The 24,003-nt window shown below is 43.3% G+C and overlaps 1 protein-coding gene across 2 annotated transcripts in view; it reads right to left on the bottom strand.

The window, feature by feature from the left end:
• The window catches only part of LOC106579417 (t-SNARE domain-containing protein 1), a 125,592-nt gene that overhangs the window by 49,915 nt on the left and 51,674 nt on the right, over positions 1-24,003 (bottom strand). For both annotated transcript variants that reach the window (XR_006760537.1, XM_045701587.1), the window contains exons 9-10: positions 13,224-13,296; positions 6,361-6,443 (exon numbers count right to left, since the gene is read on the bottom strand). Coding sequence is in view for 1 of the 2 variants with exons in the window: in XM_045701587.1 (XP_045557543.1) it covers positions 6,361-6,443; positions 13,224-13,296 (156 nt within the window). In the remaining variant the exon portion in view is untranslated. The remainder of the gene's footprint in view (positions 1-6,360; positions 6,444-13,223; positions 13,297-24,003) is intronic.

The raw sequence follows: 24,003 nt of genomic DNA, 5'->3' as shown, positions 1-24,003 counted from the left end.
CTTTGCTAGATGCTGTTCGCCTACCGCAACCCTCCTCCAGGTCTCTAATCACTACTTTGTTTCCTTTTCTGTCTCCCTTTCTTCCAACCCTACCCAGAAGGTCATGTGGTCGCAGTCTTTGCTCTCTGTCTCCCTCTACTCCAGGATTCGTCATCTAGGTTTGGCCTCAGGCCCAATTCTTTCTGAGCTAATAGTTGGCGGGCCAGAACATAATTAGTATATAATGCTAGCACAATTAATTGGCCCACACTACAAATTAAACAAAATGTTTAACACATCTGATTAGTACATAATAAACTCAGTGACAATAACATAATGAATTCTGTCACTTATACAGGTTAAATCTGCAGTTACAAGGAAGAGGGAAAACGGTTGTGGATATGGTGGAAAAACTTGAGGCCTTTACTAGGAAGCTTGAGTTGTTTGATTTGGACTTGTCATCTGGAAGGCTAATGCACTTCAGCACACTGAAGAACAACAGGCAGAGGGACCAGACAACTTCTCCACAAGATTTGAAGACTACAGCATGCCCAAGGATATCATTACGTTGTAACGGATAAAGTGGACCAAAACGCAGCAGGAATATGTGCACTCATCTTATTTTATTTGGTGAAGAAGGAGAACCAAAATAAACACGTACACAAAGAAACCACAACAACTATTCACAGGCTGGTAAGGCACAAGGCTATACTCAGAACAATCTCCCACAAAGCACTCAACAAACACATACGTATATATAGGACTCTCAATCAGAGGCAACTAGAAAACACCTGCCTCCAATTGAGAGTCCAACCCCAATTAATAAAACATAGAAATACAAAAGACTAGACAGAACATAGAAATACACTAACATAGAACAGTGCCCAAAAACCCCCGGAATATATAAATCAAATACCCTACTAAACAAACCACCACCCCGAACCACATAAAACAAATACCCTCTGCCACGTCCTGACCAAACTACAATAACAAATAACCCCTATTACTGGTCAGGACGTGACATGCGTTTGTACATGATCCTCTCACTGTCCGCCCAGGTGGAGAATTCTCCTCCCTTGCTAAGAAAATGATACCCTAGCTGGATGAGGCCCCAATTCAAGCTGAGCTGATTGAATTCCAGACACCGAGCCATCTCAAGGAGTCCTTGTGTGCATTTTGGGTGGCATGCTCAGAGGAATACAGCACAATAAAGAAACTTGCATTTTATGTGCCAACAATGTTTGGATTGATGTACACCTGTGAGTCCTCATTTTCCTCTATGAACGCAGTATAGATTCCCAACTGGAACCGGCTTTCACATAGGTCAATGGAGGACTGCCTGCGCATCAAAATCACATCCATCTCACGCGACATCCACAAGATCGTGTCCGAGGGGAAATGCAACTTTTCCCATTAAGTAAGTCACTTAGTGGCCTACATGACTTTAATGAGTAAATACTAACAATATTGTGAGTGCTTATCCAGGGATAATTAGGTCTCAGGCTGACAGTATTTTCTGTTTGTTCTGTTGTTACAGGAGCACGCTATAGCGATACAGAAATTCAGATACAGACATTGCCTTTTTTTAATTATTGTTTTAGGTAGGATGCTACAGTTTTGGCCAGTTGCAATTGTAAATAGGCCTAATGAAAAACATCCCACTTATATGAGGACATTCATTTTTTTCTTGTGAAAGATGCTGTTAAGCCTCATAGCCTACCTCAGCCAGTTAAGTTATTTTATATAGGCCTAGGCTTGGAAGAAATTGACTCCAATTAAGCCCTCTTGTTATTTGTAAAGTCAAATTAAAATTAAGATTATTGTTGAAATTAATTATAATATTTTCAGCACCAGGTGCTGTTTACCTCCTATTGATTTTATTTTTGTTATATTGTTTTTTAAATTAAAATAATATTAATAATTAATTTGTTGGGTCAAATAATATTGCCGGCGGGCCTGATTTGGCCCGCAGGCCGCCAGTTGGGGAAACCTGCTCTACTTTCTCTTCTTCTATCCTATCATCTCTCCCTTCTGCTAAATCCTTCTCCCTCCTGTCTCCTGATTCTGCCTCTATGACCCTACTCTCCTTGCTTTCCACATCCTATGACTCTCACTGTCTCCTTTCCTCCCTGCCAGCTCGGCCCTCCCCTTCTGCTCCGTGGCTGAATGACTCACTGCGAGCTTACAGAACAGGGCTGCGGGCATCTGATCAAAAAAGGAGGAAAACTAAACTTCCGGAGGACTTATTATCCTTTCAATCCCTCCTCTATACCTTCTCTTCCTCTGTATCCGCTGCTAAAGCCACTTTCTATCACTCTCAATTTCAAGCTTCTGCCTCTACCTCTAGGAAATTATTTTCAACCTTCTCCTCCCACCTTTATCCTCCACCCCCTCCTCCTCCCTCTCTGCGAACGACTTTGTCAACCACTTTGAAAAGAAGGTTGACGACATCCGCTCCTCATTCACTCAGTCTATTTAGTCCACTTGTCCCACTCACACAGAACTACCCTAAACCTTGACCTCTTTCTCCAGATTATATCCGCCTGCTCAACCCCATTCCCTCCTCCCTTCTCCCATTCCTCACTTCCCTCAAACTCATTCCTGACCACTGCCTGTGTCACCTTTGACTTCAATATGGCCAGAGTCGCTCCCCTTCTCTGGAAACAAACACTCGATCCCTCTGACTTCAAAAACGACAGTCCGGTATCCCTTATTTATTTTCTTTCCAAAACACTTGAGCGTGCTGTCTCTGACCAACTCTCTCGCTAGCTCTCTCTCCTCTGTTCTCATCCTCCTAGATCTATCCGCTGCCTTCCAGATGATGAACCATCATATCCTCCTCTCCACCCTCTCAGGGCTGGGAATTTCAGGTTTTGCACACTCTTGGATTGCATGCTACCTGGCAGGCTGCTCCTACCAAGTGACGTGGAGAGGACCTGTGTCTGCACAATGTGCTCTCACTACTGGTGTCCCCCAGGGCTCAGTTCTACTATATCCATAGAGTACGACCCTACGTCACACAGGCAGTGGCGCAGGTCCTAATCCAGGCACTTGTCATCTCCCATCTGGACTATTGCAACTTGCCGTTGACTGGGCTCCCTGCTTGTGCCATCAAACCCCTGCAACTTATCCAGAACACAGCAGCCCGCCTGGTGTTCAAAATTCCCAAGTTCTCCCATGTACCCCCCTACTAGCACTAACTTTGCTGATAGCTACTTTATTGAGGAAAAATGTACTTACTATGACTGATATATGGGGTTGCCCTACCTAGCTATCTTAAGATGAATTAACTGTAAGTTGCTAAATGACGAGTGTGTGTGTGTGTTTGCAGACAGAGTATCAGGGTCATAAAACCTCACTGTGTTGGATAGAAGCTATCTACTACTCATAACAGAAAAGGTGACCTTTTAATTAACCCCAAAACACTTTTGTCAATATATTATTTAGGATAGCCAGAGGGCTACACACTACAGGCCTATGCTACCAACACTGACTTCTTAGCCCTACTGTGATAGAATCCAAGCAAGGATGACAAGGGGGAAAAGTATGACATAAAATTGCTAGCAATATACACAAGGAAAATGAAATAAAATTACCTTGGGCATTTTGTGAATGTGCTACCAAATGGAATTGAGAGTCACTCAAAAGAAATCAGAAAGAAATCATAACAATGTAACACTTGTCACGTCCTGACCAGTGAAAAGAGTCATTTGCCATAGTAGAATGGTCAGGGCGTGGCAGGGGGGTTGTTTTGTGTGTTTTGGGTTTTTTGTTTCTATTTTTATTTATTTTGTTTCAGATTGTCGGAGTAGGTAGCCAGAGCGAAATTACCATCTAGTATGTCTATCAACAGTTGTTGCAGTGACATTCTATTGAAATGGACACTTGCAGAGTGGTCTTTTGTTAAGACATGTAGATAGCTAGCTAAACAATGAACCATAATCTGACAGCACAGTTGTAGTCACCAACACTCTGGATAAACAATCAAGAATGAGCACTAGCCATGTTGCGCCTTGGTCTATTCAATACGATGCTTGAGACAGAACCACCCACCACAAGAAGACCAAGCAGCGTGGGAGGAGATACTTGAAGTCATGGACCTGGGAGGAGATCCTAGATGGGGCAGGACCGTGGACAAGGCCGGGAGAGTATCGCCGCCCGCCGGAGGAGATAGAGGCAGCGAGGGCGGAACGGCGATACTGGGAGGAACGGCTGGGACGGCAAGAGGAGGCTGAGAGGCAGGGGGGGCATTCGTGGAGTTTGGCTAGGTCAGGGGGGAACCCTGACCTAACTTCCCAGGCGTACAGGAGAGAGCCGTGGAGCAAACTGGAGCCAGTCAAGGAGTCAAGCGCGGAGCTTGACGCGAGATTCCGGAGAGAGGTACTGGCTGAAAGGGCACGACGGAGCAGGCGTGCAGAGGGGCGAGCAATGCATTACGGTGTGATGCGCACTATCTCGCCCATACGCACACACAGTCCGGTGCGGTCGGTACGGGCTCCTCAGCGTTGCCGTGCGAGAGTTGGCCGGCGGCCAGGAAGAAGTGTGCCGGCTCAACGTATCTGGTCTCCAGTGTGTCTCATTGGCCCAGTTTATCCTGCGCCTGCTCTACGCACGGCAGCTCTCATTCCCCAGCACAGCCCAGTTCGTCCTGTACCGGCGCTCCACCCTTTCCTGGCTAAAGTCGACATCGTGCCAGGATGGGTTGTACTAGCCATAAGCATCAGACCTCCAGTGAGCCTCCATGGTCCAGTACGTCCGGTGCCGGCTCCGCCCACTCGTCCCCCAGTGCGGCCTCCAGTGACGCTCCTCAGCCTGGAGCCGCCAGCGACGCTCCTCAGCCCGGAGCCTCCAGCGACGCTCCTCAGCCAGGAGCCTCCAGCGACGCTCCTCAGCCAGGAGCCTCCAGCGACGCTCCTCAGCCCGGAGCCTCCAGCGACGCTCCTCAGCCCAGAGCCTCCAGCGATGCTCCTCAGCCCGGAGCCTCCAGCGGCGGTCTACAACCCAGAGCCTCCAGAGCCTTCGCGGTGGTCTGCAGCCCAGGGCCTTCAGCGGTAATGGTCTGCAGCCCAGGGCCTTCAGCGGCAGTCCACAGCCCGGATCCTCCAGCGGTGGTCGGCAGCGCAGAACGGGGGCTACGACCGGAGCCAGAGCCACCTCTGTAGCTGGAGGATTAGCGGAAGGGCCTGGGTGTAGCACACGAGCCGTCGTAGATGGTGGCCACCCTCCCTTCCCTCCCTTTATGTTTGGAGTTGTTTTGTGGGGTTTTTGTTTGGGGTGCAGTCGGGGTTTGCACCTTTGGGGGGGGGGTACTGTCACGTCCTGACCAGTGAAAAGGGTAATTTGCCATAGTAGAATGGTCAGGGCGTGGCAGGGGGGTTGTTTTGTGTGTTTTGGGGTTTTTGTTTCTAGGGGAATTTGTTCTAGTTTTCTATTTCTATGTTTTGTTTTCCATGTTCGGCCGAGTATGGTCTCCAATCAGAGGCAGGTGTCTTTCGTTGTCTCTGATTGGAAGCCATACTTAGGCAGCCTGTTTTCCTTTGGGTTTTGTGGGTAGTTATTTTTAGTTGTTGTACCTGACGGAACTGTTGGTCGTTTTTGTTATTTTTGTAAAGGGTTCTTCATTAAAGAATCAAGAATGAGCACTAGCCACACTGTGCCTTGGTCTATTCAATATAACGCTTGTGACAATACTTAATTGCAGTCTACCATCTGATGCACATTACTAATGTATTTCTGTTCTTAGTCAATAAAGTTGTACAATGAAATTGAAACCTCATAATCATTATCTTGGTGGAAGAAACAGTTGTTTATGGAATTGGAGTTCAGTGTTGGTATATCTGCTTGATTTTCCAATTAGACTCCAGGCTACCGTTTTACTGTTTCAATCAGTCCAATTAATTTAGCTAACGGCAAAAACTAATAAAATATGACATGAAAATTTGATCTTTATTGTTATTTCCACAGCATCGTAATGAACGCAATAAAGTAGTAATGAAATAGCAAACCTTGTTATTTCAAATCATGTTTGTCCTACTGATCCTGTAAATAGATGTGTATCAGCATGACACCTGAAAATCTCTATTAAAATGTAATGTCAGTACCAGCAATACACAGACATGACAATATACAGGAACTGTATTTAATTGACATAAATGCCTGCCCGCACACCCGCCTGCAAGTACATACACGCACACACACAGACACACAGACACACAGACACACACACACACACACACACACACACACACACACACACACACACACACACACACACACACACACACACACACACACACACACACACACACACACACACACACACACACACACACACACACACCATCACTGAACCTGGACAATGAAACGAGGACACTACTGCACCTGGTGATGGCTGGCCTTTGCTAGCTCCTGATTGGCTGACTCCACGTTGGATGTGGTGGTCTGAATGTAGTCCTCAATGCTATCTGAAGAGACATAAAGCATGGTAAATATAATGATTATTCTTTATAGCAACATAGATATATTTTATAGCAACACAGTACAACATGTCCCCCAGTTTAGGACCTTTTCTTACCAGGTTGAAGCACACTGGGTACTCTTTCATTCTATAGCTTCTATGGCTTCAAATAGGGAGACCCATGAGGCGGTGCACAATTGGCCCAGCATCGTCCGGGTAAGGGGAGGGTTTGGCTGGCCGGGATGTCTTGTACCATCGCGGTCTAGTGACTCCTTGTGGCGGACCGGGCGCGTGCACGCTGACTTCGGTTGCCAGTTGTATGGTGTTTCCTCCAACACATTGGTGCGGCTGGCTTCCGGGTTAAACGAGCAGTGTGTCAAGAAGCTCTGCAGCTTGGCAGGGTTGTGTTGACTCCCATTTCTGAGTGTCAAGATTTGATTTAGAAAATAATCGACTCCTATGATTCAGTATTTTTGGAATGGAGGAGACTGATTAGTTTCCGTACTTCCAAGAACACTTGCATCTTTATTTTACCCCTTTTTTCTCCACCATTTCGTGGTATCCAATTGGTAGTAGTTACAGTCTTCTCTCATCGCTGCAACTTCCGTACGGACTCGGGAGAGGCGAAGGTTGAGAGCCATGCGTCCTCCGAAACACAACCCATTGCACATTTAACCCGGAAGCCAGCCGCACCAATGTGTCGGAGGAAACACCGTACACCTGGCGACCTGGTCAGCGTGCACTGCGCCCGGCCCGCCACAGGAGTCGCTAGTGCGCGATGAGACAAGGACATCCCTGCCTGCCAAACCCTCCCTAACCCGGACGACGCTGGGCCAATTGTGCGCCACCCCATGGGCCTCCCGGTCGCGCCTGGCTACGACAGAGCCTGGGTTCGAACCCAGAATCTCTCGTGGCACAGCTAGCACTGCGATGCAGTGCCTAAGACCCCTGCGACACCCGGAGGCCCCACACTTGCAGCTACAATAGCGTGCTAGAGAGGGATGGAGAGAGAGGGGAGGAGCACAGTATTGACAGGTCGGCCACCAGGCAGACAGAGTCAGAACCGTGCACTAGGTCTATCTATCAGTATAGACAGGTCGGCCACCAGGCAGACAGAGTCAGAACCGTGCACTAGGTCTATCTATCAGTATAGACAGGTTGGCCACCAGGCAGACAGAGTCAGAACCGTGCACTAGGTCTATCTATCACTATAGACAGGTCGGCCACCAGGCAGACAGAGTCAGAACCGTGCACTAGGCCTATCTATCAGTATAGACAGGTCGGCCACCAGGCAGACAGAGTCAGAACCGTGCACTAGGCCTATCTATCAGTATAGACAGGTCGGCCACCAGGCAGACAGAGTCAGAACCGTGCACTAGGTCTATCTATCAGTATTGACAGGTCGGCCACCAGGCAGACAGAGTCAGAACCGTGCACTAGGTCTATCTATCAGTATAGACAGGTCGGCCACCAGGCAGACAGAGTCAGAACCGTGCACTAGGTCTATCTATCAGTATTGACAGGTCGGCCACCAGGCAGACAGAGTCAGAACCGTGCACTAGGCCTATCTATCAGTATAGACAGGTCGGCCACCAGGCAGACAGAGTCAGAACCGTGCACTAGGTCTATCTATCAGTATAAACAGGTCGGCCACCAGGCAGACAGAGTCAGAACCGTGCACTAGGCCTATCTATCGGCAATCAAAAGCTGTATCTCACAACGGAATGCTGTATCTCACAATTTCTTGGCTTGCAAGAATGAATAGGCTAGGACATTGAGATGAGCGAGATACAACACTTGGCTCTCACACAGTCACACACAGTATCTGCGCATGTGCACGGGTTCACTTCACACTGTTCACAGTGTGGTTGACAGTGGACCAAAACAGCAAAGAAGTTGAGCCTCGCAATTCAACGCTCTTAGTTGTTATGGAAATTGACCCACGATGCTGTTTACTTTCTGCATCTACGGTTAGGGAAATTTCTTAACGTTAAGGATCCCAATTTCGTTTAAACGTTCACACCCCTACACTATAGCATACAGTATTTGTGTTGTGGTGCCATTATGTGAGCAATAAGAAAAAATATTCCACATCCTCTTTAACATGTACAGTTACACGTCTATTTCATTTCCTAGAGAGGCTCAGTGTGGGGTATCTTCTGCTCATTTCCTGTCTCTCCGTTCGCTGGTCCTTGTGTCTTTGGCCTGCGCCGACTGAGCTGTGTGTGTGTGTGTGTGTGTGCATGCTGTTTTCTGTGTGATTGTGTTTGTATGACACATTCACATTTTGAATGGGTGAATTGGGTACACACCGTTCCTTTGCACACACATTGGTAGCCTTGAAAGGTTTGATCTTACTCAGAAAGTGCATCACCTGCTGTTGTAAACACATACAGTGACAGAGGGAGGAAGGTGGAAGTGGAGGGAGAGAGGGAAAGAGAGAGAGAGAGAAAGAAAGCGTTCTGTTTGATAAGCCCTCACAATATCTCATCGCTCCGATTGAGCTGCTCGTATGATGTCACTATCAACTTCCTTGAGTGCACTCTCCATGGTCGTGAAGCTTCAGAATCTTAGAATAACGCACAAGTGTGTTTATAGATAGACCAACTCAGTTGGATTTGTCTCCTTATTTACATAATCACTTGCACAAGATCATTAATAAACTGGAAAAGGATGCACACATATTCTCTGTCACCACACTGTAAATAGCGTCACGTTTGATCGAAGATGTAGTATATTGAGTTTTGATGGTGCACAACATTGTAATTGAATATCTATGTTTAATTACTTCCTCATTGGCTGTCACCATAGTGACGGCTTGAGAATAAACTGAGAACGGAGCTTTCAAAAGTCATACTCCGTCATACATTTCATGACGGTGTCAACCAATTATTAGTATTTGAATAATCCAAATTACTTGTCTTATTTCAATGCACACCATAGTAACTATAGTTACTGTAGCCAGTGAGAACTAATTCAAACCTAAATCCAATTATCAACCCAGTGCCGAACCTCAAGCATGCAGGACACAAATTCATCTCTCTCTCTCTCTCTCTGGAGTTGAGAGAGCAGCAGACTGGACAACAGACTGGACAACAGACTGGACAACACACACACACACACACACACACACACACACACACACACACACACACACACACACACACACACACACACACACACACACCTCCATAAGCCTTTACTTACCTCACACCATGCTCCACTAATTATGTCTTTGATATGTAAGACATTTGTAGGTAGAAAAACATCACATCACCAGGGAAAAGCATGTCAAACATGTTTACAACTCATTTTCTACAACACCACATTCTCAATGTATTTGGGTATTATAAGGACATGTAAGTAAATGTCACTGAATCAAGACATAATAACCTTTTATCTGAACACCACTGTATTCCTCTGGTTCCTCCCAAAACCACAAGACATAATAACCTTTCATCTGAAAACCACTGTATTCCTCTGGTTCCTCCCAAAACCACAAGACATAATAACCTTTTATCTGAACACCACTGTATTCCTCTGGTTCCTCCCAAAACCACAAGACATAATAACCTTTTATCTGAACACCACTGTATTCCTCTGGTTCCTCCCAAAACCACAAGACATAATAACCTTTTATCTGAACACCACTGTATTCCTCTGGTTCCTCCCAAAACCACAAGACATAACAACCTTTTATCTGAACACCACTGTATTCCTCTGGTTCCTCCCAAAACCACAAGACATAATAACCTTTTATCTGAACACCACTGTATTCCTCTGGTTCCTCCCAAAACCACAAGACATAATAACCTTTCATCTGAAAACCACTGTATTCCTCTGGTTCCTCCCAAAACCACAAGACATAATAACCTTTCATCTGAAAACCACTGTATTCCTCTGGTTCCTCCCAAAACCACAAGACATAATAACCTTTTATCTGAACACCACTGTATTCCTCTGGTTCCTCCCAAAACCACAAGACATAATAACCTTTTATCTGAACACCACTGTATTCCTCTGGTTCCTCCCAAAACCACAAGACATAATAACCTTTTATCTGAACACCACTGTATTCCTCTGGTTCCTCCCAAAACCACAAGACATAATAACCTTTTATCTGAACACCACTGTATTCCTCTGGTTCCTCCCAAAACCACAAGACATAATAACCTTTTATCTGAACACCACTGTATTCCTCTGGTTCCTCCCAAAACCACAAGACATAATAACCTTTCATCTGAAAACCACTGTATTCCTCTGGTTCCTCCCAAAACCACAAAATTGAACACATGCTGTACTATATCCACAATGAGACTAACACAATACTTAGACAGTAAAATAGATGAGTGCACCACTTTACCTTTGAATGACCCAAGTTCACTCGTCTAGCCTCTCTATCTCTCTCTCTCTGTTTCTCTCTCTCTCTCTCTCTGTCTCTCTCTCTCTCTGTCTCTCTCTCTCTCTCTCTCTCTCTCTCTCTGTCTCTCTCTCTCTCTGTCTCGGTCTCTCTCTCTCTCTCTCTCTCTGTCTCTCTGTCTCTCTCTCTGTCTCTCTCTCTCTCTGTCTCTCTGTCTCTCTCTCTGTCTCTGTCTCTCTCTCTCTCTGTCTCTTTTGTTGCTGTTGATTGCATCAGTTCTGGCACAGCGTGACCTGTGGCTTTGTCGAGTGTGTCACCACACGGAAGCAGAGGCTTTGTCACAGAGAAGCTACTTTCAACTCCACACCCTCTAAAAAGCACTAATCCAAACTTCCTGGGTTTGTTGATTTCTCAATTTACCCCTCTACCGCTCCCCCGCTGCTCCTCTGGACACCTCCACATGCCTCAGCCCCCTTGCCCCCCTAAAGCCCCATCAGCTTATTCAGACCCAGCTTTTATTATACACATAAAAATACAAATCTCGCCATGTGCACAGCAGCTACAGAAAGGCAAAAAAGGCAATTTACCTGATTCTATTTCAAGGTTGAATGGGAGAAACATTATGTCTGTGGTCCATAATGGATGTGAAAAAGACTACAGCAGTAGAGTAGTAGAGCTCTTAGGTACTTGGACATAGCACCTTCACTCTGTACACTGGTGAGCTGAACACCCTCTCACAGTTACCACCTCCACCATCTCTTAAAGCCATCATGTTCATCCAAACACACTTTAGCACTTTCCCACCACACCAATGTTCCACTTCCCTCTACAACACTCAATGTATCCACAGTGTCAATGTATCCACAGTCTCAATGTATCCACAGTCTCAATGTATCCACAGTCTCAAAAGTATCCACAATCTCAATGTATCCATGATGTATACCCTCATATTCATACTAAAATATATCCTTCCTATATCCTCACATGAAGGACGACTATAGAAATTGAAGAGACATAAATCTTATGAGATTCTAATGGCATTTTACTAGTGTACTCAATTTCATCAACAATTGACATTTAACTTCTTAGAACTCGCCACTATTTATTTCCCCTTATTTTCCCTGTGCTCTACATGTGAGAGAAATGAGGAGGGACACTGAATTTGAAAGGAGAGATTTCCTCCTGCGTGTTCACCTCAGAAAACCCTCTCTCTAAAGGCCAAACAACAAACAAGTCTTATTTCTGTCCTAACGCACATAGTCAACGCCATCCAGAACTTATCTAGGAAACAAAAGTGCCATTTGTTTAAATATTCCCTTCCATAAGGCTGAACATTATTCACTCTAAATGTTAAGTACCCTAATTATGGATAGAATCTGGGATAAATTGTGTATTGCTCTCCAGTTCCTCTTCGTTTCTCTCTCGATGCCTGTTGCCTGCTCTCTTGTAGCATTGCATCTGTGAGAGTTGGAAACTTGGCATGAGTCTAAAGTATAATTCAAATCAAATCAGATTGTATTTGTCACATGCGCTGAATACAACAAGTGTAGACTTGACCATGAAATGCTTACTTACGAGCCCTTTCCCAACAATGCAGTTAAAAAGTAAGAACATTTGAAAATAGATCAAAAGAAAAGGTCATCGTACTCTAGATGGATTAAAACAGCCAGACTCAGGGCCACTCTCCCACACAATGGACCAATTAGAATAGAAGAATCATTTTCCTTCGTTTATGAGATCTCAACCTCGGACACACATGCACACACACAAAGGTACACACACATACCAGAGACACAAATACAGCAGAATTTGGTTTGGCACACACACTGATATGATCAGTCATGCTGCTTCATTTATGCTTCCCTTGTTCCTCTTTCTCTCTCTTCCATCCAGTCTGCTGCAGTATCTGTATATCTCCACTCTCCTGTCCTCCTTTCTCATATTTATCTCTTTCGGTGACTAGTGTTCCATATCATTCCCCCCTGTCTCCAGTTCATCTCTCTGCAGGGTGATGGTGGTGGTGTTGTTGTATCTCTCTGTCTGTCTGTGCATTGAACCACACTTTCCCTCTCTCTGCCAAGTCTAGATCAGTGCTGGGTTGCAGGACTTGTTTATCAATAACAGAAGACTGGGACATGCTGTCCTGTCCTCTAACCATTGTTGTTATTGTAACCCACCCGTCTCTCAAGCAAACATTTATTACGTGTTAAGGTTCAAAGGTTTGTTTGATCGATGGGAGTCCTGAGGTGATTAAGTCTGCTAACTCATGATGAAGGAGATGCTGTAATGTTGGTCAAAATATCAAAGGGATTACAAAGACACAGAGAGTAAAAGACAGACAGAGTAATATGCAGCCATGGAGCTCAGGCAATCCTAAATACACACAGGCGTACACACAAACACACACATACACACGTGATGTCTCACCTATGGCATCTCCCTGCTCGTGCACCATACTGGCCAGATCTCGCATGATTTGGCTGACATCCAACATGTCCCTCTGTAAAGGAAACAGACAACGAAGGGTTAAATAGATACATTCTACTCTAGAGGTCATGGGCCATCCGCATTCCCGGGCTTTCTTCTTCTATAGTCCCGATGGATTCCCCAAAATAAAAAATAGACAGGGATATGTAAGTCAAAGCATTAAACAATTTCAAGAAATATATCGAAAGTACTCTCTGAGAAGTTAACGGTTCAATGCAGCCATTTTTTAACATCTAAATATCAAATTATTTCTGGGTTACAATTAATAAGTACTGTCATTGTTTTCAATGAAAATGGTCAAAAAGAATCAAAAATAACTTCTTAGTAAAAAGCATTTAGCATTTTATTTGTCTATTAACTTATAACGCCTGGTGATGTTGCCAGGCAGGCCAAAACTCCACAAATGCAAAATGAGCTGAAATTTCAAGCTGTCTTGTCAAACAACTCTTACACTAAAAGGGTATTATCATCATTTTCACAATTTCACAGTATTATTCCAACCTCATATTGTGGAAATATTTATAAAACACAGCTAAATCTAGTTTTTGACTGCACTGCCCCTTTAAAATCCACCACACTAAGCCCATTAAAAACGAAATGTAAATTTGTGCTTCATATAAAACTATATAAACGTGTATGGACACAGTAATTGATAGTGTTGTTCACTTCTGTTTTCGTTTCAGTCAGTGTGCAGTCTGGCCACTGCAGAGAGAGAGAGAATTACCACACTGGGTGACCCTCCTCCCCAGTTTCCTGGCTTTGAATCTGTTCACTGTGTATCAGCTCAAAGCAATATGAAGGCGTATAAAACCTCTGTCTATCTCCCTCTCACAGGTCCCCCTTTCCTCCATTATAGCACCATGCAATCACAGCTGCGTTTGTATAGCTTTACCCACTGGGCCATCCATCACAGGTGTCTGATATTGCTGTGGAAACTGGCAGCAGCCATCCTGGCTCTTGGCAAACACCATCTGGTTGAATCCAAAATGGCCTCTGGCAAAACCTCATGACGCTAAAGACTTTCTTGCTGCTTTCGTCTTTGGGCAACCCTCTCCATCACACAGGATAGAATAACAACACATTTATTTTACCTGGCAAAGCGGTTGCTGGCAATCTGAACTTAGTTCATTACAATGACAGAACGCTATGACAAAGTCATGAGTGAGAGTGTGAGTAGAGAGAGAGAGAGAGAGAGAGAGAGAGAGAGAGAGAGAGAGAGAGAGAGAGAGAGAGAGAGAGAGAGAGAGAGAGAGAGACTAGCCTCACTAGCCTCAGCACTCACCTAAACGTAAAAACAACTAACAAAACCTCATCCAGAGACATTACTACTTCACTGAGATTAGGGTTGGTTTGGTGATGCTGATTGCTGTTGGAGACAGAGTGGTCGTTCCACCAATTCCTTTTAACCTTTTAAGAAGTGTAACTTGGTCAATTTTTGGGGGGGATTTCACCTAATTTTAACATTCTGTCATAAAGATATGACAGAAAATATGCTCTTTATGACAGAATGTTAAAATTAGGTTGGTCGAATGACCACTCTGTCTCCAACAGCAATCAGCATCACCAAACCAACCCTAATCTCAGTGAAGTAGTAATGTCTCTGTATTTCTTTTCCCAACTTCATAAAAAAGGTAAAAGAGGTAAAAAAAAAAAATACTATGGTACGTGCCAATTCAGTGCCAAATAAAGTAACAGGGTTGACGGTAAAAGGGTTGACCATAACAGGGTTGACCATAACAGGGTTGACGATTTAATCTTAAATCAGCCATGAATTCCCTTATGACAGGGAGAACGGAAGCTGGTTGTGTGCAACAGGGAGTGGCAATTTAATGCAAGTTTCACAAAAAAAGGTCATTGCTAAAACATTTCTAGCCTGCCTATCTACTTCTAGCCTGCCTATTTGTTCAGATCCCTGCACCCCTGGGGGTAGAGTGGGAGTGGACAGGCTTAGGGCCAGATGTGTGCCCTTTTCCATATTTTATAGGGTTATATTAAGCTCATGGCCACTCTTCCACCATTGGCCTCCCAGCGCCTGGTTCACTCGGTTTTAGACAGGAGGTCCTCAGTCTACCCACACACCCACACCCACCCCACCAACCATACATAATGTCCCACAGAGAGGGTTGACCCATGCTGGGATGGGGACAGGCTATGTTCCATATGCTCTGCTGGACTTCCTGTACACTTTGAATTAATTATCAATAGACAAAAGAACAATGACCTCAAAAGACATGCTTGTCTCCACCCCCCTCCAGGTGTCACCCATCTTCCCCATTATCCCCTGTGTAGTTATACCTGTGTTCTCTGTTTGTCTGTTGCCAGTTCATTTTGTTTTGTCAAGCATACCAGCGGTTTTCCCTCTGTTCCTGTCTCGCTATTGTTCCTGTTTTCTTGTTTTTACCGGTTGTGAACTTTTCTGCCCACCGTCCTATACCTTTGTCCCACTACTCTGGATTACCAAACTCTGCCTGACCTGAACCTCAGCCTGCCTGCAGTCCTGTACCTTTGCCCCACTGCTCTGGATTATCGACCCCCTGCCTGCCTTGACCTGTTGTTTGCCTGCCCCTGATGCTGTAATAAACATTTACTTCAACACAGTCTGCATTTGGGTCTTACCTGAAACGTGATATTAGTCTTGCTAGCAATTCAGCTCCTCTTTCATAAATCATGGTGGTGAAGAAATTTCCCATGTCAGTTTGTCTATAGTATGCAGTGGTGTAAAAATGCTTGCAAGTTCTACTGAAGTAGTTTTTGGGGGTATATGTACTTTACTGTTTATATTTTAGAATACTTTTACTTCACTACATTCATAAGGAAAATAATTTAATTTTTACTCCATACTCAACACCCAAAAGTACTCATTACATTTTGAATACTTAGCAGGACAGGAAAATTGTCCAATTCACGCACTTATCAAGACAACATCCCTGGTCATCCCTACTGCCTCTGATCTGGCGGACCCATTAAACATTCATGCTTCGTTTGTAAATTTGAGTGTGCCCCTGGCTATTTGTAAATTTAAAAAACAAGAATAGTGCCATCTGGCTTGCTTAATATAAGCAATTTGAAATGATTTATACTTTTACTTTAGATACTTAAAACCTGTTGGGGCTAGGGGGCAGTATTGAGAATTTTGAAAAAAATATGTGCCCATTTTTAACTGCCTCCTACACCAACTCAGAAGCTAGGATATGCATATTATTAACAGATTTGGATAGAAAACATTCTGAATTTTCTAAAACTGTTTGAATGGTGTCTGTAAGTATAACAAAACTCATATGGCAGGCAAAAACCCGAGAAAAATACAACCAGGAAATGATAATTTTTTGGCTGTACTATTTTCGAGTCATTGCTAATAGATCACAGTGACAAAGGATTCATTTCGCACTTCCTACGGCTTCCACTAGATGTCAACGATCTTTATAAAGTTGTTTGAAGCGTCTATGATGAACAGAGACCGTATGACAAGGAAGAGAAGTTGACGTCCCTGGGATGTCGTCACTTCATTATTGCGCGCACCTGCGTGTTCATGTGAGTTCATGTGAGGCGAGACATTTTTCAAAAACGTTTTTCAAGACACAGGAGAGGTCGGGTTGAAATATTACTGATGTTTCACGTTAAAAATGGCCCTAAAGATTGATGCTAAACAGCGTTTGACATGTTTGAACGAACTTAAATAGATTTTTTTTTCCTTTTTGTCGTGACTTTCCCCCCCCCCCCGCCCTACTTTTGAGTAGCCTACCGAAGCGCTAACAACATGGAACAACTTGGAATTATTTGGACATAAATTATGAACTTTGTCGAAAGAAACCAGATTTTTTTGTGGACCTGGGATTCCTGGAAGTGCCTTCTGATGAAGATAATCAAAGGTAAGGGATTATTGACAATAGTATTATTGATATTAGATGGTTACAAGATGGTGCTAACCTGTATATCCTAGCCTATTGTTCTTAGCACAGCACCCCGTCTATTGCAAAGTGTGATTTTCCAGTAAAGTTATTTTGAAATCTGGCAATGTGGTAGCATTTACGAGATGTTAATCTATAATTCTTTGAATGACAATATTATAATTTACCAATGTTTTCGAATAGTAATTTTGTAAATTGTAACGCTGATTCACCGGAAGCATTTGAGGGGAAAAAAAGTCTGAATTTCACCGCTACTGTAAAATGCTGTTTTTGGATATAAATATGAACTTGATGGAACAGAAAATGCATGTATTGTATAACATAATGTCCTAGGAGTGTCATCTGATGAAGATTGTCAAAGGTTAGTGCATAATTTTAGCTGGTTACGCCTGTCTTTGAATTGACAAAACATTACACACAGCTATTTTCAATGTACTCTCCTAACATAACCTAATTTTATGCTTTCGCCGTAAAGCCTCTTTGAAATCGGACAATGTGGTTGGATTTAGGAGATGTTTATCTTTCAAATGGTGAAAAATGGTTGATTGTTTGAGAAATTGAAATTATTAGATTCTTGCAGTTTTGAATTTCCCGCCATGGTCTCTTGACAATAAATCCCAATACCGGGATCAGGTCCTCAATATATATTTAAAACCAAATACTTTTATACGCTTACTGAAGTATTTTACTGAGTGAGTTTTACTTGAGTAATATTTTCTCTTAACCTGTTAGGGCTAGGGGGCAGCATTTGCACGTCTGGATAAAAAAATGTACCCGATTTAATCTGGTTACTAATCCTACCCAGTAACTAGAATATGCATATACTTATTATATATGGATAGAAAACACTCTAAAGTTTCTAAAACTGTTTGAATGGTGTCTGTGAGTATAACAGAACTCATTTGGCAGGCAAAACCCTGAGACATTTTCTGACAGGAAGTGGATACCTGATGTGTTGTATTGACTTTAAACCTATCCCATTGAAAAACACAGGGGCTGAGGAATATTTTGGCACTTCCTATTGCTTCCACTAGATGTCACCAGCCTTTACAAAGTGTTTTGAGTCTTCTGGAGGGAGATCTGACCGAACAAGAGCCATGGAACGATGATGTCCCATTAGACACCCGGCGCGCGAGTTCATGTTGGGTACCCTCGTTCCAATACGTTATAAAAGAGTATGCATTCGTCCACCTTGAATATTATTCATGTTCTGGTTAAAAAAGGCCCTAATGATTTATGCTATACAACGTTTGACATGTTTGAACGAACGTAAATATATTTTTTCCCCTCGTTCATGACGAGAAGTCCGGCTGGCTTAGATCATGTGCTAACAAGACGGAGATTTTTGGACATAAATGATGAGCTTTTTTGAACAAAACTACATTCGTTATGGACCTGTGATACCTGGAAGTGACATCTGATGAAGAGAATCAAAGGTAATGGATTATTTACATAGTATTTTCGATTTTAGATCTCCCCAACATGACGTCTAGTCTGTATCGCAACGCGTATTTTTCTGGGCGCAGTGCTCAGATTATTGCAAAGTGTGATTTCCCAGGAAGGTTATTTTTAAATCTGGCAAGTTGATTGCGTTCAAGAGATGTAAATCTATAATTCTTTAAATGACAATATAATATTTTACCAATGTTTTCTAATTTTAATTATTTAATTTGTGACGCTGACTTGACTGCCGGTTATTGGAGGGAAACGATTTCCTCAACATCAATGCCATAGTAAAACGCTGTTTTTGGATATAAATATGAACTTGATAGAACTAAAAATGCATGCATTGTCTAACATAATGTCCTAGGAGTGTCATCTGATGGAGATTGTAAAAGGTTAGTGCATCATTTTAGCTGGTTTTATGGTTTTGGTGACCCTGTCTTTGACTTGACAAAACATTACACACAACTCTTGTAAATGTACTGTCCTAACATACTCTAAATTTATGCTTTCGCCGTAAAACCTTTTTGAAATCGTAAAACGTGGTTAGATTAACCTGTTGGGTCTAGGGGGCAGCATTTGCACGTCTGGATAAAAAAAATGTACCCGATTTAATCTGGTTACTAATCCTACCCAGTAACTAGAATATGCATATACTTATTATATATGGATAGAAAACACTCTAAAGTTTCCAAAACTGTTTGAATGGTGTCTGTGAGTATAACAGAACTCATTTGGCAGGCAAAACCCTGAGACATTTTCTGACAGGAAGTGGATACCTGATGTGTTGTATTGACTTTAAACCTCTCCCATTGAAAAACACAGGGGTTTAGGAATATTTTGGCACTTCCTATTGCTTCCACTAGATGTCACCAGCCTTTACAAAGTGTTTTGAGTCTTCTGGAGGGAGATCTGACCGAACAAGAGCCATGGAACGGTGATGTCCCATTAGACACCTGGCGCGCTACTTCATGTTGGGTACCCTCGTTCCAATACGTTATAAAAGGCTATGCATTCGTCCACCTTGAATATTATTCATGTTCTGGTTAAAAAGGCCCTAATGATTTATGCTATACAACGTTTGACATGTTTGAACGAACGGAAATATATTTTTTCCCCTCGTTCATGACGAGAAGTCCGGCTGGCTTACATCATGTGCTAACGAGACGGAGATTTTTGGACATAAATGATGAGCTTTTTTGAACAAAACTACATTCGTTATGGACCTGTGATACCTGGAAGTGACATCTGATGAAGAGAATCAAAGGTAATGGATTATTTACATAGTATTTTCGATTTTAGATCTCCCCAACATGACGTCTAGTCTGTATCGCAACGCGTATTTTTCTGGGCACAGTGCTCAGATTATTGCAAAGTGTGATTTCCCAGTAAGGTTATTTTTAAATCTGGCAAGTTGATTGCGTTCAAAAGATGTAAATCTATAATTCTTTAAATGACAATATAATATTTTACCAATGTTTTCTAATTTTAATTATTTAATTTGTGACGCTGACTTGACTGCCGGTTATTGGAGGGAAACGATTTCCTCAACATCAATGCCATAGTAAAACGCTGTTTTTGTATATAAATATGAACTTGATAGAACTAAAAATGCATGCATTGTCTAACATAATGTCCTAGGAGTGTCATCTGATGGAGATTGTAAAAGGTTAGTGTATCATTTTAGCTGGTTTTATGGTTTTGGTGACCCTGTCTTTGACTTGACAAAACATTACACACAACTCTTGTAAATGTACTGTCCTAACATACTCTAAATTTATGCTTTCGCCGTAAAACCTTTTTGAAATCGTAAAACGTGGTTAGATTAAGGAGATGTTTATCTTTCAAATGGTGTAACATAGTTGTATTTTTGAAAAATTTGAATTTTGACATTTATTTGGATTCAAATTTGCCGCTCTTGAAATGCACCTGCTGTTGATGGAGTGCACCACAGGTGGCACGCTAGCGTCCCACCTAGCCCCAAGAGGTTAAGGAGATGTTTATCTTTCAAATGGTGTAAAATAGTTGTATTTTTGAAAAATTTGAATTTTGACATTTATTTGGATTCAAATTTGCCGCTCTTGAAATGCACCTGCTGTTGATGGAGTGCACCACGGGTGGCACGCTAGCGTCCCACCTAGCCCATAGAGGTTAAGGTATATTCACTTTTAGTCAAGTATGACAACTGGGTCATTTCTCCACCAATGAGAGTATGTCGAAGTCATGCGAGTCAGTTGTTTGGCTCTTCATGTCAATACCACATCTGTTATGGTGTTTCTGTGATGCAATAGACAGTCAACAAACAGAGCTCTTGTAAGAGGCAGAGGGGCCTGTATTTGTTTCATGTGAAATAAATGTCAGACAGAGATGCAGACATCAGTTCCATCTGACACAGAGGCCACCGTAACAACACCAGACACACAATTAAACTGTACGCTGAGATAAAGGAGACAAAAACAAGCGGCTGATTGACAAGTCCACAAGGTTGCCACCGCTGTTCCATTTCTCATGTTCCTGAAGTCTAACAAGAGTCTGGGTCAGGATGACACCGCCAGAAATTAGATCTGACAATTGGCTGATATGAGCATTGCCATGAGAGATTGCAGGTTGAGTTGATTCCAAAGGCTTAGAGGTGAAGACAAGACCAGTCGATTGGCTGACAGTACACTGATAGTGCTTTAGTGCACACTAAATAAGGAGGAAGTGGAAGAATAGGACTGTATTCTCCTCTGTAGAAAGCTGATGTACCCTGTGGGATCCTTCCCAGTCATGGCTCATATATAATATGTTACCAAATGTTAAAACGTGAGGATCAAGATCACAACGGAAAGGAAACAGTTTGCCCATTATGTTTTTAAACTTTTCATAGGACACTTTTTGGAGTCTTTTTTGAGCTGGTTTGAGAGGGCAGTCCTTGTCGTGCTGAGATGAGGGACATATGAAGCCATTGAGAAGACAACAAATGCATGGAGTCCCAAACAATGACTCCGTTTTCAAACAGGACCAGCAACACTCTAGAAGGACATGAATATGCTGGAATTGAAGTTCCTGTGAGAGTTAGAGTTGACCGGGTGTAGAGATCACCTCTGGTGTCTGCGGAGTGGAAGGAACTCAACTGTGGGTTAGTGAAGCAAATAATACCCTCCTCCTCCAGGTAAATGATAGCAGCACCAGAAATAGGACCTCATTGGGTATGCAGCTCAGCCACGACCAACGAACGCAGCCACACGGCTCAAAGCTCTGATGGGTGGCTGGCATTGGCACCGCCCCCTGAGGAGGAGTCTGGGAGATTCAGGGCTCGCTCCGTCACCCTCCAACAGGTGAGCCACCCACCTGTCCTTTGTGTACCAGCCGAGGAACGAGAGCATACCTGTCAACCAGACTGGAACAGAGGGGAGGAGAGAGAGAATGAGACACAGAGAGACAGAGAGAGAGAGAGAGAGAGAGAGAGAGAGAGAGAGAGCAGAGAATGACGGAAGAGAAAGAGATAATCTGTTGAAATAGCTCTCTGAGGATTTTCTATAAAATCGATACTTTTTGTCTGAACATAGATGGGGTAGTGCTATGTATGTTGATTCAGGTGCAGACAGACACTGGTTGAAAAGATGGACCAAGTCATTACTGCCCTGCCATGTCTGTTCTCATCCTGGCACCTTGAGATGATGTTGTATTCACCCTGCACAGTCGCATTACTCATCATCTGCTGTCAACACTCGTCATTTTCTCCTCCCTTCTTCCCGCTGCACGGTCACTAATTTTCTCATTTTGAAAGGACGGCTACTTCTCTTCTTTGAAAGCTCAGCGCCAGTCCATTTTCTGCTATGACTTTCATACAGGCAGTCAATTTGAATAAAACGCATAAAACATGATTGATGTGTCACACCCTGATCTGTTTCACCTGTCCTTGTGATTGTCTCCACCCCCTCCAGGTGTCGCTTATTATCCCCGGTGTATATATCCCTGTGTTTCCTGTCTCTCTGTGCCAGTTTGTTTTGCCTAGTCAACCAGTATTTTTCCTAGCTCCTTTTTTCCAGAGTCTCTGTTTTTTCCTAGCCCTCCTGGTTTTGACCCTTGCCTGTCCTGACGCCGAACCTGCCTGTCTGACCACTCTGCCTGTTCTAACCTCAAGTCTGCCTATCCCCTTGTACTGTTTGGATTCGGACCTGATCACTGAACCCCTGCCTGTCCTGACCTCGAGCCTGCCTATCGCCTGGTACTGGTTGGACTCTGACCTGGTTTATGAACTCTCGCCTGTCCCAGACCTGCCTTCTGCCTAAATATCAGAGCTCAATCATCTGCCTCTTGTGTCTGCATGTGGGTCTCGCCTTGTGCCCTTATATGATGGATCGTGGCCTTTCTCCCTGTCATTATCAATAGTTGAAAAGGAATCTTCCGTAGACTAGATACAAAGGCAGTTTACTGTAGCTGTCATCACCATTACATGAAAGTACCTTGAAATCACCAACCCCTTATGACAAGGCATTACAACACTGAAGATCATGTAAATCCATTCTACAACCATCTAGATACCTGGAGGATGAAAGTGTGAACCAACAGACCTCTCTCTCTCTTTCCTCCACCCTCCCCTTCTCTCCCTCCTTTTCTCTTTCTCTCTCTACCATTCTCTCTCTTTTTATCTCTCCCCATCCTCCATTTTTTCTCCCTCCCTCCCTCTCTTTCTGATAAATGTGTTAAGCACTGATAGAAAATTCTCTCCATATCTAACCACCCCAGCCCAAAGGCATCGGGCAACAGGACACAGTGTCACTGCCACAGCAGAAAAACTGTTAAGCAGATTTACGTGCACACTTACTGGTGAAAAGAAGATGGAAAACGATGACATTTTCCCACATGCACTGTCTTTCAAAGGGCTGATGTCTCTTTTTTGCCCTAGCTGAATAAACGGTTTAGAATGTAAAATCAAATGTTGCCTTTCCTCCAACTGTCCAAAGACCTAAAACCCCAGAACACACACTAAAGAGATGCACATCACATGAACCGAAGGGCAGCCAGAGGCATGGCCAGAACGACAATATTTAAGGGGGTTTATTTACATTTTAAGGTTTCCTGTTGCGCGAGTCCTGGTTGCTGAAGGTTTGCGTTGAGGTTGTGTTGTGATTTATATTGTGTATTTATTACATTCATATTGTGATTTATTTTGTTTGTGTGTCTCCATGATGAGGAGGATACTGTATGTCGTTGTGATTTCTTCCTCCACAATACGGTCAATTTTAGGGAGGTGTGTATTTCATATGCATAGCCTTTTATGGTGAGATTACCTGTCCAAAATTGTAATCAGTAATGGAATTTATGGATTACCCAAACTCAGTAACGTAATCTTATTATTTTCTGTTACATTAGAAGAAGAC

This window comes from Salmo salar, chromosome ssa02, assembly GCF_905237065.1.
Source record: "Salmo salar chromosome ssa02, Ssal_v3.1, whole genome shotgun sequence".
In the NCBI taxonomy this organism is placed as follows: Eukaryota; Metazoa; Chordata; class Actinopteri; order Salmoniformes; family Salmonidae; genus Salmo; species Salmo salar.
Note: the sequence above shows the minus strand (reverse complement) of the source record. Positions and strands in the feature narration are given on the sequence as shown.